The following is a 15,478-nucleotide window of genomic DNA, read 5'->3' as shown; positions in this document are numbered from 1 at the left end:
CACAAACCATACTGTGCATATACTATAATGGAAAGATTTCTTACACGATAGACACATGGATGGGATTCCAATGAATACAATTACAGTGTAATATAATAAAAAGAAAAGGAGTACTTGTGGCACCTTAGAGACTAACAAATTTATTTGAGCATAAGCTTTCGTGAGCTACAGCTCACTTTATCAGATGCATACGAAAGCTTATGCTCAAATAAATTTGTTAGTCTCTAAGGTGCCACAAGTACTCCTTTTCTTTTTGCGGATACAGACTAACACGGCTGCTACTCTGAAACCTGTCAGTGTATATAATGGATTTCCTGGAAAATGTATTAACTTGTATCTGTGTTTTGTTTTCTTTCCCAGGTCAGAAGCCTTTCGAAAGGTCCCTTACCATTATTATGAGCCAGGAAGAGATGAATGTGATGAGTACTTTCTGCATGAAAATGCTCCCTATGGAGGTCATAGATTTATCACAGAAAAGAAAGTATTTGCTAAATGGGCCAAGAAGCACACAATAATATTTACACACCCCAACTGGACACTGTCTTGATGTTGGTTCTTTAGTAGCATACTATTACAAAAATGCCTCAATTTACAATGATCTTGCTTACATCTGATGGATGTTCTCACACACTAGATAAACTAAACTAAAACTCGATGATAGAGAAGTTGATGGTTCAGCTGTTAAGCAAAACTTACCAATTTGTGGAAGGCAGATAAGGTGCTTATTTTATCACTAAGGGTTATATACCACATAATGCACTTTACATTTTCACTGCATTTTAATTCAAGACAACAGTCGTTTCCAGATAGTAGTGATTTCATGTTATATACAAGCATGCCCACAGAGTGGTGGCCCTTAGAAACTTTCCAGTTGCCTTAGGTAATTAAAATGACTATTTGCATTTATGACAGGTTTCAGAGTAGCAGCCGTGTTAGTCGGTATTCGCAAAAAGAAAAGGAGTACTTGTGGCACCTTAGAGACTAAAAATTTATTTGAGCATAAGCTTTCGTGAGCTACGTGCATCCGTGTAGCAAACGAAAGCTTATGCTCAAATAAATTTGTTAGTCTCTAAGGTCCCACAAGTACTCCTTTTCTATTTTCAGTTATTTAACCTCAAGATTTGCTGTACTAAAGGTAACTTCCTACAGGCAAATACAAAGATAGTAGATTCTGAGGTAACTATATCTATTTATCTTACATACAACTGGATAAGGACCACCAATGTGGCAGTATGTATATACTTTCCCATGCATCCACACTGGGTGTGCTAAAATTAGAGATGGGGTAAATAATGATTCCTGAACTGAAGGTAACTCCCCTGTGCAAAGATATTCAGAGCTCAAAGGCCCATAGGTAACACAGAAGCTCCGGTTACCTACTTACTTCCATATCGGTTGGCCTCCATCATCTTGAATGATGTAATTCATCTGGACACTATCTCAAATTGCAGTATTTTTGGAGGATGACATTCCAGCATCCACCAACATTAGTTCACTTTTTTATGACATCACCCTAAATTGTACCTGCTTTTTGAAACAATAGCTCTACAAATGGTGTAAAAACATGTTGGTGGGGGAGGCTTAGGGATACAAAGACAGGACTTGGAGCACAAAACTCCTGAGTTCTGATCCGAGTTTTAACACTGAATCCCTTGCAACCTTGGACAATTTGTTTCACCTTTCCGCCTCAGTTTTTCCACCTTTAAAAATGGGGATAATATTTATCTACCTCACAAAGGTCTTGTGAGGATTAATTAATGTCCATCAAGTGTTTTGAAGGTGAAAAATGGTATATAAGCATTTATTAGTATGGCAACACCTATGGCACTTGGCATACATTCTTGTATGTTGGCTGTTTGAGGAAAGTGGCAGCCATGTCAGGGTCTGATCCTGCATGATGCTGTGCCCCTCCTTTTATACTGTGTGTTCTTCCTAATGCTGAGCTCCCTCCACTTTCAGTCGGAGTTGAGGGTTCTCAGTGCCTCACAGGATTATTGCATCAATGGGGCAGCTCTTGAGTTTTAATACTTGCCCATCTCTAATTCAAATACACTGTTCAAAGTGAACCATCATTTATTTCAACTGCAGCAGAACCATTTTTGATTTGAAAATAATTCAGCTAAACATGTGACCTTTTTTACTGTATTTAAATTAATGTTTAAGTCTCTTTCAGTTCAAAACATTTCCTAAGAACGTTTTAGCACCTGGAATGTCAGCTTCAACACTGTAAAAGCCAATACTGTGAAACTTGAAAGAAGTGTGTGTGGAATGTTGCACACAGGTGCACTCACACTATTAAACAGGAAACTTTGTATGCTTTTGTAAATCATGAAAAGGGGAAAGGAAAAACCTATTTTTACATGTTTGCAGTGTTGTTATAGCCGTGCTGGTCCCAGGATATGAGAGAGACAATTACCTCACCTTTCTTGTCTCTCTATTTTTACATGTAAATATTTGTATACTGACTGAATTGCCTAATGTATATTTGTATATGTAAATCTATATTTGATATGTCCAGAGCGTATATATTCTTTTTCATCATCATTAAGTGCCACTCTTCACTCAACCCTTTGTTATTGAGAGTGATGTCCGTGTTTCTTCTCCATTTCCCTTGGACTATGCCACTAGCTTTTTCCATTGAAGCATCTTCCTGATGGTTTTTAAAATATATGAGCTTTCTCCTCTTATTACCTATTGTGTGCCATAGATGTGCCTGGTTCATAGTAGGCACAACCCTGATGGGCTTGTGGTTAAGGCACTGGACTAAGCCTTGGGTGATTTAGGTTCAATGCCTGGTTCTGTCGCAGGTCACTTGATCTCTCTCTGCCTTAGTTCCCCATTTGCAGAATGAGAATTATCACATTTCCTTACCCCATCCTTTGTCTTTTTCTTTGACTGCAAGCTTGTCAAGCCAAATACTGTCATGCACAATGTGTCTGTACAGCGCCTTGCACAATGGGGCCCCAATCTCAATTCAGGCCTGTAGGCACTTACATAATATACAAATAATAAAAATAACTCTTAAAATGCCTCCTCCCCCAAGAGTTTAAAATCAGCAAGGACTGAAATAAAGCAAGGATGGGGAAAGGGTAATGGAAGGATGAAGGTTGCAGCTGTGAGCCCATGAGCTAATTTGCTATGTGCATACATATCTTGTCAATTTGATTGAATAGATAGAAAGTTAATAAAAGGAGCTGCAATGAGGGATTTAAAGGAAGAACAAAGGATGTAGGGCACACTGCGTTACGGGGGATGTTCTCTGCATACTGTGAAGGGCAACATGGGGAATTGTATGAAGTCATTGTGGGGAAAGGAACCCAAAGGGTGAACATCAGGAGAGACAAGGTGGCAGAATTAAAGGGGTTAATGGGGAAGAAGGGGTGACTAGTGATGAGATATGGGCAGAAATTGTGTATGTGGGTGAGAGGAGCCTTCATGTGAGAGAAAATCTTGCATGATTCCTCAAATCTATAGCCTACAATTCTACAATATACACTTTAACAAAATGCTCTCCATCCCCTCTCTCAAAAATAGCAGTTTTTTTCCCACAATAAGGACAGAATAAAGACCTTGGGTGATCCTTTATCCACATGTTGAAAGGACAATATTTCAATGTCATTCCAGCATAAAGATAGTTTCAAGATCATTGGAACTTGTTCAGATCAACATAGATCTGATGTAAAGTGTGTGAAGCCTTATTCTGAAAAATAAACAGAGCCAATGCAAATATTTAATACAATTATACAACATCCTCCAAGAGTAATCAGGACATCCCACTCACAAATCCACAAATGGTGTTTTACATTAATATAAAAAACAGGAGACCTAAACTGGTTTAAAATTTGCAATGTGTGTTTACAGATAGGGGTTAATACACATTCTGCTAAAGAAGGCCAATCTTTTGCATGTATTCAGTTCTGACTTTGCATTCTGTTCAGCATTTAGAGTATATTATATGGGGGAAAAGTGCAGCATGGCTTAGTGGATATGGCACTGGATTGGGACACAGGAGAGGAGGGTCTAATCACTGCGGTGCTATTGGCTGGATGTGTGACCTTAGGCTAGTCACCACTCTATGCCTCAGTTTCCCCATCTGGAAGAGAAGGATCAAGATACTGACCTTTATACAGCACTTTGAGATCTACTGATGACAAGTGCTATGTAAGAACTAGGTGGTATTATTATTTCTTTAAGGACTATAGAGTTTCTACGTAAATGTTCACTGATATTCTCCTATCCCTGTACGAATGGGAACTAAGGCAAAGCATTTCAGTGTGTTCTTGCTGAATAGGGATGGAGTTAAGAACAGGTTTATGTCCCACTGAAGTCATGCATGTGCTTTGCTCATTAGGAATCAACTGCTGAATTGGGGCCTAAATGGGGGAGTTTGGAGAGCCTAAGGCTACCAATCAGTTTCTCCCTAAAAATTATTACTACTTTCTCTGCTATCACTGGAAAATACACCACAAATGTTTTTAATCTGTATTTTTAAAAAAACTTTTCTAAATAGGAAATTATTCTAAAGTTAATGCAATCTATTGTAGCTCTTTATGGAATACTTACATGCTGTATGGAATGGCTCATCAGACTTCATCATGTGCAATGCCCAGTTAGATAAATACATCTCTAACAGCAGCTAAATGTGTAGCAGAATTGCAAACCTCATTAGACTGCAGTTGTCACAAAGCAAACTTGGAAGTGTTGCTACCTGCTTGTAGTAGGATCCTTGAATTTGCAGGTTGAGAAAAACCACATTGAAACCACATTAGAAACATTGCATCAAGCTTCATGCACACCAGAGTAAATGAACATCACTTCCTTTATTTAAATTAGCCTGTCTTTAGCATAAACTAAATGCAGTTTTCCATTATTTTTATTATATGGGTAAGGAACTGTGACCACTGCGTTAAAGATGACTGTGTTAGAAATCAGCACTGCAGTATGGAAGAAAGAATTTTGTTGTGTGACTGTGTTAAGAGACCTTGATCAGTTACCTTCTGAGAGCAGTTAGGAGGGCAGTTCAGAAACATTTATTCTTTTAAATAAGGGCTACTACAAATTAACTGACCTTAATTAGATGCTATTTGCTTACTTTATTTGAGGACCCCTATTTTAATCAACTGCTCGTGTGAGTAAAGAAAGCAAGCAGTTGACCTGTAGACTTCAAATAGTTCTCCTCGTTATATTTGGTAGACTGATATTCCCAAATAATTTGGCAATGTTTTTGCCATCTGTCATCAAATAAGTGAAACACAAATATTTGTATCTTAATTCAGTCAGCTCTTAGATAGTTAAATATTTGTCAAATGTATTATTTGTGAATATTTTTTATTCATGTCAAATAGGTAAATTTCCATTCATTGTCTGACCAGGTATAGTCCTAACCTAGATAAAGGGTTAAAATATAGGACACATTTATTTTGCATACTTTGTATGTGGCCTGTAGAGCTGGTTCACCATTTTCAAAAATGTTGATGTTGTCTTGGAAAGAATTGGGGCAAAAATTTTCACAAAATGTTTTCCATTTTGCATGTTACATAGCTACAGGTATGTAACTTTGATACATTTAGATGATGTTGCAATTGCATGTGAAGTTGTATGTCAAGCTGAATTATGTTTTCCAGTCAACCTCTGGAAATTGGCCCTGCCCTGCCCACTCCTCCCCTCCCACCTGCCAAGGCTCCTACTCTGCTGCTTGCAGAGGAGTGCGCAAGGTACAGAGGAGAGAGGAGATGGTTCCGTAAAGGCAGCTGAGCCCCTTTCCCATGCAGGATGAGGAGATATGCACACAGAGGGCTCCATATGCAGACAGATCCAAAGGGGGTGGTCCAGGTTCTTTGTCTTAGATGCCTGGCTTGTGTGTCTTGTTCACATGTTCAGGATCTAACTGATTTCTAGATTTGGGGTTGGGAAGGAATTTTCCCCAAGGTACGATATAGATCACCTACTAGGATTCTCTGGGCATGTCTTACCTAATGAGTTCACGGCCATTGCAGGGGCCTTGGGCACTAGTGACACCTCAGGCTCTCATGTTCTCTGTCTGAGACACAAAACAGTTTACTTTCCTGAGGACTAAAATGCTTTAATTTAACTGAAGCCATTGGGCTCAGCATAGGGTATTTGCATGAAATGTAATGGTCTGTGTTATACAGGAGGTCAGACTAGATGATCTAATAGTCCCTTCTGGCCTTCAACTCTTTGAAACTTATGAAACTCTGAAAGGTCATAACAGACTGAAGGAGTTTGAGCAGGAGCAGACTGTGTTCAGGAGAGGTCAATCTAGCTATCGCTTCAATATTCATAGAGTGCTCATTGCTATGGTATAGGCCCTGGGTAGTCACTGAGGGCCCAATCCAAAGCCCATTGAAGTCAGTGGAGGTATCTCCAATGACTTCAATGGGCTTTGAATCAGGCACAGAACACCCAACACTATAAAAATAAAATCTTGGCAGTCAGATTAACTGAGGTAAGCAGTCTTGTGTAGCAAGTACCAGGTGCACTATTGCATTGTATAAATAGTAATAGTAATGTCAAGGGAGAGCAAGTTCAGCACTGTTGGGGCTGTCCCAACCAATGCTCTATCACCAGATGTACAATGCTGGAACCCTTCTCAGGACAGCTGAGGTCAGAGCACAGATGCTCACCCAGAAAACATGTCAATTAAAGCAAAGAACATTGATCCTTGAATTATAAATGTTTATTGCCCTGAGACAATGGAAAAACAGAGGCACTTTACACATTCATGCTCGTGTTTGGTTGCAAATCATCTCTGACTGTATTTCAGAAATAGCATATGCCTCTAGTGGTGCTGGAACTAGTCTAGTACTTATTTTTGATGAACCTTAGAGTAACCACAAGAGTAAAATTCCATATCAGTTTCCAAAGCATCAACTTAGAGCTGTCCTTGGGCAATGGTACATACCGAGTACAACAAATAGTTGTGTTTTTTGTTGTTGTTGTTTCCTGACTTGGCATGGTTAGCTCTTTTGAGCAGAAAGGGTTTCATTTTCAGCAGATGTGTCTCTTTCTGTTCCTTTATTCTTTGGAGGATACAGAGAAATGTGACTTAAACATGCAGAGGTGAAGGATGCCTTGGTGAATAAATAGCCAAAATCCAAATGTACCTTCTTGAGTACTGATGTGTTTCTGTTCAAAGCTTCAGGAAACAACATGTTGTTTGTTTACGCCGTGTTACATAACCCACAGAATATTCATATCCATGGTCTGGATTGGTGCTCCCTTGGTGAAATCTGCAAGAGGAGACTAATGGGGGAGGAATGAAATCCTCCTCCATAAGATCTGTCCAAAATAGGGATTCCCAGGAGGCCAGAGCCATCTGTTTGGTGTCCCAGTGCTTCCCTTCCAACTTTGGCCCCCAAACCTGCCCTAGTCCCACAGCTCCATTAGATTATATGCATCCTCCACCCCACACAGGGCTGTTCATGACCTGCTTGTAGCCTGCCCAATTCTCTCCCCTTCCCCTCCCCCACACAACCTGTTCCCACAGAGCATCATTTGAGGACTCTTGGGAAGAGGAATCCTCATCCCCTTTAGCACTCGGAGATATAGTGTCGTAATCTAGCCCCAGGTATGACTGGTGTGAGTGTCCAGGTCTTAGAGGACGGGGCAGTTCAGCTGAAATGCCATTGAGTTATGGTACTGTCAGTATGTTTTAAGCTTAACTCACTTGCAAAGGGCAATGAGTTCATGGACCCTTCCAACATTTGATTTTGAATGTATCACTGGCTGCTACTATAATAAGTCCTGTAGAAATGAGGGTGTTAGTAGGTTAATATGATCTAGTACCGTTCTGATTTACCGGCCCTAAAAAAAATTGTAACTTGAACTAATACATGTTCTTACCATGTAGTATGCATGATAGCATGTTATGTATTATTTTATTCTCATACTGTAATAGATAATGGAAGTTATGTGCATATTGTAAACAATAGTAGCTCTTTCTCTTTAATATTGTGTGACGTTGAGTTGTAGTGGTTTGCTTCAAATCTATAGCAGTGCCATTAGCGGACTGTGGCATATAAACTAGTGAAGCCAGTCAGGAAACGTTTACTAAACTTGACATTTTTCACTTGAATATCAGACATAGATAAACATGTTTTTGTGAACCTACCCTGGGGCTCAGCTATCATTTCTGTGCCCTGCTATAAGGAAAGCCCACATTTGGGTATAACCTCAGGAATGACTTTCTTGACACAGGCGGTGTCAAATACATTATGTTGTTAGGGCAGCATTTTACAAATGTTTGACTCCTGTGCAAGTACCTTATTTTTTGCATGATTCTGTATGTGACAGGATGAATGTGGTAGCTGCATAGTTTGTTCATGTTGAAATTCCTGACACTAACATTTCTGAGGCTGGGGGAAAAATGTCCTATGCTGACTGCTGTCAGGGCCTCCCATCTCGCTCGTCCTCAGCATGTGCACATGCAGCTGATAGCACAAGAAGCATTTTTCCAGATATTACCAAATAAGAATGAGGAAAACCAATATTTCTTATAGAGGGAACTAGTAAATGCAGAACTATTTGTTGCTTTATGTTCACTAAAGTCCTGGTACATTCTCAAAGTGACCTATTAGAATGTTCTACAATACCAGGAAGAGTAACTTCTGTTCACCCCATTTAGCAACACAATCTTTTGGCTAAACAGAAACTCCAGTGTTGGGTCTTTCCTCCCTACTTCTTGGCCTCAGCTCATTCCTTTCATAGCTCTGCCCTTTTCAGATCTGAACCCTTTCATCTCAGCTCATATGGGCTGGGGGGGGCGGGTCTCAGCACCTAACAGGACCGTGCCCTAAATTTGCTCCACAAGTCAGAAATGTGATGCAGTAGAGTATAATCCAACATGTGCACAATATGGAAAGTGTCTGTTTTGATCAGATTAATTTTCATTCCATTTACTCAAAATAGGCATTTTTATTGTGTACATACTTGTTACTAATATTGCTCTGCTAATGCATCCATTGTTTTTATATAGTATATAATACACATCTTCCCATTCATCTTTTTACAGGGACAATTTTTGTTCTTCTCCTTGCATACCAGTAGGTTCCTATATATATCTCTGTGTGTGTGTGTGTGTGTGTGTGTGTGTGTGTGTGTATGTGTATACATGATATACAAGCGTCCTCCTGTTTTTATGAAGTTGCTATTACATATTACTAAAATGAAGTTAATTAGAAGTTTCAAATATTATTACATTTCTTTATTTGCTTTTTTCAGTGCTAGATTTAAGAGTCTTTTGTACTGTTAAAATGTATTTGAGATATTTTGCGTTTTGTCAGGTTTCCTACTGTGCGCTGCTTACGTTTCACTCCCATTCGAATTATTTTTATGTGCTTTCTCTGTATTTGCAAAATTGTGCCTGGCCTATTTTAAAGTCTGAACAATAAATGTGTACCATTTCCAGTCTCTGTTAGAGAATATTTTTATGTTATATCATTTGTGCACATCTTTGTGCCTGACAAATATTATTTATTTATACACAGCTTCAAATGTACATGATAGCTCACAAAACCCAGAGTCCCTGCCCCACAGAAAGTTTACTACCTGCTTCGGAGAAATGATACATGAATTGTGCTTGAATTGTTACTCTTATTGATATTAGAAGACATTGGTATCTGATGACATTACATAAATATGGCCCTGATCCTGCAAACACTCACATGAGCTTAACTTTAAGTATGTGGGCAGTACTATTCACTTCAATGGGTCTACTTTTGGGAGTAAAGTTAAGCAGCTGTGTAAGTGTTTGCAGTATTGCGGCCTAAATAAGCGCATTAGCTCCCTCCCAGTAACGAGTTCATAGCTCCCATCCACTCTCCCAGAGAGTGAAGTCACTTAGGAAGTGAATGGATATGATGGAAGTAAGAGAGTGTGTTCAGCATTTAGAAAGAGAGAGCGCACTTCAAACACAGAGGGTTGTTTGAAAGCTCATGTCTTATGATAACGGGTGAGTATTTGCTTCTTTTATTGCCCAGCTAGTAGAGTCATCGATGTCCAACATGCTTCTGGATACACAATTTAACTTGACATGACATGTCTATTAGCTAAGCACATATAGACCAACTGGGCTTGTGAGAAGATTCCAGATTTCAGGTGTGTAGGTCAAGGCTGTGATAAATAATACAGCCTCTGTATCAGCTAATTTAGGGCCAGATTCTGGTTCCTGATCTGACCTGTGGAAAACAGGAGTGCTGGATAAAAGGACTTGCTTCCTGTCCCTTGCTGTGGCATGCTGACTGTGGTGTCAAGAAGAAAAAGGAAGAGTGGGATTTCTGTGGTAAAATGACTATTAAATAAAGGAAAGAAATGGCATTCACAGGCTGAGCTCTGAGGGTCTTTCAAATTGGATACTGGTGTATCCTGCCAAGGGACTTGTTAAGAATTTGTGTGTTATTTTTCAAACATACTTACTGGATACACATTAATGTTCCCTTCAGAGCCATTAGAGCGTGAGATGCACATGCATACTAATAACATGATGAAATATGGATTCATTTAATCCCCTTTGTCCATACAGCTCTGTTAGTTTTGTAGATTATTTTTGATCTGCGTTCACACTCACCTGCGTTCACACTCAACTGCAGTGGCATAGCGTATGAATGCAAATTCATTCAATTATACATTGTGGATCCGTGTGTGGTTATGTAATAAAATCTAATTACTGAAATATTTTAATGTAATGATAAATCATAGAATCATAGAATATAAGGGTTGGAAGGGACCCCAGAAGGTCATCTAGTCCAACCCCCTGCTCGAAGCAGGACCAATTCCCAGTTAAATCATCCCAGCCAGGGCTTTGTCAAGCCTGAGCCTTGACAAAGACAATAAAGACAAGAGCCTTGATACATGCACAGTGGTTCACATATTAAAACAGACACTTTGGGCCATTTTTGAGCACATCTGAGCCCACAATCATATTATGACCTGAGGCCCTGATCCCACAAGCAGCTTTATGCAATCAGACCCTTGTACTCTGACACAGCCCCATTGACAGGAGTGTGCCTGCAGCTTTGAAGCATTGAAGCCAAAGAGATTTAAATATTGATTTACCTGAAATAAGGTCTATTTTTTAAAAAAAATCAAATCTCTCATCAGACCACCTTGTTAATATTTGAAGGTACTTTGATGAAGAAAAAAATCTATATGTTTTATTTTTATGCTGATTAATTTAGTTCAGGTTAGTCATTTTGGCTTAGTTTGCAGCAAGGGAGATTTATGGTAGATGTTATGAAAATATTTCTAACTGTAAAGGATAGTTAAACAGCCCAGGTTACCCAGCTGGTTGTAGAATCCCCATCGTTGGAGGTTTTTAAGAATAGGTTGGACAAACACTTGTCAGAGGTATATTTAATCCTGCTTCAGTTTAGTGAGGTCACTTCTTGAGGTTCCCCCCAATCCCACATTTCTGTGATTTCTGTATGATTTTTTGATCTTGTGTTAAGTTACAGAAGTACCAACAAGTATCTGGTATCTGAAAACATCTAAACCTTGCAAACGCCAATCCAGAGTATGACTCTATACTTCTCTCAGTGCTCCACAATCTAACCTTCAATTTTAAAAAGAGAAGTCCTCAACTTCAAACTGCGTTCTGAGAGTTTCAGAGGAGCTGAGTCAAGTGACATACTCAATTTCCACTCAGTCAGATTTGGGCACCCAACTCCCTACAGCTCCTTTGAAAAGCTCAGTTTATATACTGTGACAGGGTCAGCCTGCTTCCCGGTCCTTTTACCCTCCCCCATAAGGGCCCTTGCAGCCCAGAGGATCTGACGAAAGTCCCCCCATTGCTGGAGAGCAAGCTGTACCTTGTTGCGGGAGCCACAGACGTCTTCTAAAAACTCCCGCAGCTGCTCTCGCAGCGCATGGGGTGCGGGGTGGGATTACTGTCTCCTGGTCATCCCCTGATGGGGCCCTTGGTACAGCCCTGTGGCCCACCAAGACAGGCAGGCAAGGTGCGGACCTCCGACGTGGTGCCTGATGGGCTGGCGTCACGTGGCCCAACTCGAACCCTGGGGCAATAGGGTGCGGCAGAAGGAAGATAGCAGCCCCTAGTGGGTTGGGACAGCGAAACACAAAAGCCATTTTGTGGGGGTCATTTGCCAGAAATGGGAAGGAGACAGCCCCAGGGGCAGCAATAACATCGCAGGAGGTGGAGGGAATAGGGACAGGGTCGGCATCAGGGGTAGGGACGGGGTCAGGGACGGAGTAGGGGCAGAGGCAAGATTCTGGGCTTCAGAAGCCAAGCAGCTGGGTGGTGGCACCTCCCGATCAGGCTCAAGGGTTGGGGGAGTGGGAAGGGGGCTCTCAGCGATGTTGGGCACAAGCTCTATGGTGGGTTTGGCAGCCACGGCATCGGGAGGTGGACTGTCCTCTGTAGTGCCCCCGCCCAGGAAAGAGGTTGATTGCTCCACACCAATGAGGGGTGCACCTAACTCGGGTCCCAGCCATGTGGCACTGGCCATCGCCTCAACAGGCTCGGTGGCCGTCAGCGGGGTGCCTTCTGTGGCCAGGTTCATTGAGGAGTCCAGGGGCTCCTCAGAAGTGGGAGCGGAAGCAACGGTTAGGGGGAGGGAGCATGGGGACAGGGGGGACGGAGTGAGGTCGCCCAGATCGAGGCCCGCTGGCAAAGGGTCATCCTCCACCTGGGTGACCGGGGTCAGACCCAGGGCCTCAATTTCCTCGTAAATGGAGGGGCGATCGCTTTCCGCCACCCCGGGGTTCTCCCTGCCGGCACCTGAAGCGACGGTCACCTCAGGGCTCATAGGGGCTTCAGATGGTAACAGGGTAGGAGGGGCTTCCTTGGGGGCCTCAGAGGGGAGGGACTCCTGTGGAGGGGAGATACTACCTTCCGGTGCTGCCATGTCTTCCCCAGCCGGCACTGGTGGATGGAACGCACCCATGGGCAAGGCAGAAGGCTCGGCATTGGTGCCCCCCTTTCTGGTTTACCGGGGGGCCTCCACATCGGATGGGAGGAGCGGAGCTCGAGCCTTCTGCTTGCCCCGCTTCCCCTATACTAGGGCCCAGCCCTCCATGGCATCATCTGGAGGCTGGCTAGCAGGGGTTGGGTCAGGGGGCGGAGGCGATGGCTTAGGGATTTGGGGGGGGGTAATGGTGGGGCAGCACGAGGGAGGGAAGATTCCCCCTGAGGTGGGCCCTCTCCCATGCCCGGTGGTGTCCCTGCCACACCCTCCTCCACAGGTCCCGCCAGATTGCATGCAGCAGAGGCGGGGCTCTCCCACTCGTCTGGGCATAGTGGGGGCCAGAATGGGAGCTGTGGTGGGCTGGGAAGGAGGAGGGGTGGCTTCAGGGGCCGGGCAGCTAGGGGCGCTGGTGATGACGGGGCTGGCGCCTTGCCAGGGCTCGGGGGTCCCGGATGCCTCTCCTTGCCGGGCCAAGGGGCAGTCCCTCTGGACATGCCCCTTCGCCCAGCAGAGGTAGCACCGGGCCTCCCCCATGGAGTAGTGCACCCGGTAATGGGCCCCCTGGTAGGGGACCAGGAAGGACCCCTCAAGCGCCTCTCCACCATGCGCTGCCAGCGGCAGTTGAAGCTGCACCTGCCGGCGGAACGAGAGGACGTGACGGAGGGCGGGGTCTTTGCAGCCCAGTGGGAGAGGGCTGACCATGGAGATGGGTTTCCCCAGGGTAGAGAGGGCAGGTAATAGGGCATCATTGGGAAGAAAGTGAGGGACAGAGATCAGGACCAGATGGACGCCCAGGTCCTCTAGCAGCTCCATGGGGACGAACACGCCCCCCACTACCAGGCCCTTCTCCACCACCTCCTGGGCGGTGGCCTCCGATGCTAAGATGATAACAACCTTCCCGTACATTTTGGAGGCAGCCACAATGGCCATGGGTCCCACCAATCTCACCAATGCCCACACGTAGATCTCCAAGGATGCTGTGCTTCCTGGTCAAGGTCAGGAAGGGGCCCTGGCCACTATATATGGTAGCAGAGGCGGTGGGCGGGAGAGATGATGTAGCTGAGGCGGGGGGGGGGCTGCCGCCACCTGAGTATACACCCTGGGGGCCGGGGGAGGGACACCTGTGGAGCTGGTGCAGGGAACAGCGGGGAGGGACATCGTGGCCGGTGGTGGGGCCGCAGCAGTGTGGGCAGCCCCTGCCATGGAGGGCTTGGTCTTTTTTGCAGGGCCCTTACCCTTCTTTTTACCCTGGCCCTTCCTGCTGGCTGGGGGGCTTCCCCAGGGTCGGAGGGGGCGAGGGACGTGGCAGCAGCAGAGGTCGTTCCGGTGTCCACCGCTGCCAGTGCCCCAGCGGGGGCAGTAGCAGGTGGTTCAGCTGCGGCAGCGGAGGTAGAGGCTCGGGGGGGGAGGGGGCAACGGGGCAGCAGGTGGGGGAGGGGCAGTGGGGTTTTCTGGAGGAGCCCCACCCATCTCGTCTCCCACCATCATAAGCAGGGAGGGAAGGGGAGACACCAGAAGGAGGAGGGGAAAAGGGAAGCAGGTTGACCACTCCTCCCCGGTGGTCTGCAAAGTCTCTAGGTGCTCCCCCACTGGTAGATGGTCCTCTCCTTCTCCTTCTCCTCCTTGGGGCTTCAGCAGCTCCAGGCAGCAAACTCCGCAACAGCAGCTCCAGGAACTCCAGGTGGTGGTTCAGGCAGGCAGAAAGGACCCCTCTCAGATGGTGGTGGTGGTGGTGGTAGCAACGGCTGGGGCTGGGGTCCCTCACCCCCCCTTCTGGGGAGCGGGCCAGCAGGCCCCCCCCCCAAGTGGCTGCAGTTGGAGCAGTAGCGGCACCCAAGAGTGGGGGGTCCAGCAGCCAGCCAGCAACCAGGTAACAGAGAAGGTGGGTGGTCCCTGGCCCAGCCAGGGGAGCAGCTGGAGCAGCAGTAGCAGCAGGGAGAGCCCAGGGCCTAACAGCAGCAGCGGGAGCAGCAGCCCGCTTTCTTCCTTCTCCCTCCAGGCCAGAGGGCTACAGGAGAGTGATCCTATTGGGATCTGGGAAGTGGGCGGGCAAAGCCTGTCCACTGCTAAAGGATCTCCCCCCCCCAGCCTAAGAGGGGGATCCACAGGACCTGGACGCCAAATAAATCCGGGGGACAACTAATGAAATAACAGGGACAGGAGTGTGGTCAAGGGGTCAAATGAAAGGAGCCGAACGGGGACACCGAGCAGAGAACCCCAGACAGTGCCCACTGCTCCTCAAAGGTGTCAAGGGAGTCAATGGATGCCGCCCAGAAGAACTCTGCCCAGATACGTGAACAGACTGAGGATCGGAAATAGGCCCCACAGTCATGGGAGACTCCATCGGCCAGCCTCCTCACCCTGGTTTTATAGATGGCCATTTTAGTTAGGGCCAGGAGGAGGCTGACCAGGAGATCCCATGACTTTGTGGGGCCATGGATAGGGAGTGCATAAATAAGAAGGTGAGGGGAAAAGTGCAACCAAAAACGTAATAAAATATTTGTGAGGAGCCGGAATAGGGGCTGCAGCCTGGCACA

General features: G+C 45.0%; 1 protein-coding gene across 4 annotated transcripts in view; it reads left to right on the top strand.

Annotated features, from left to right (window-relative positions):
* ST6GALNAC3 (ST6 N-acetylgalactosaminide alpha-2,6-sialyltransferase 3) overlaps positions 1-9,429 on the top strand; it is a 319,905-nt gene extending 310,476 nt beyond the window's left edge. For all 4 annotated transcript variants that reach the window (XM_048860870.2, XM_048860871.2, XM_075131727.1 and 1 more), the window contains one exon: positions 361-9,429. In XM_048860870.2, coding sequence (XP_048716827.1) covers positions 361-547 — 187 coding nt within the window. In that variant the 3' untranslated portion in view covers positions 548-9,429. The remainder of the gene's footprint in view (positions 1-360) is intronic.
* The last annotated feature ends 6,049 nt before the right edge of the window (positions 9,430-15,478 follow it).

The sequence above is a fragment of the Caretta caretta genome, chromosome 8, assembly GCF_965140235.1.
Source record: "Caretta caretta isolate rCarCar2 chromosome 8, rCarCar1.hap1, whole genome shotgun sequence".
NCBI lineage: Eukaryota > Metazoa > Chordata > Testudines > Cheloniidae > Caretta > Caretta caretta.
Note: the sequence above shows the minus strand (reverse complement) of the source record. Positions and strands in the feature narration are given on the sequence as shown.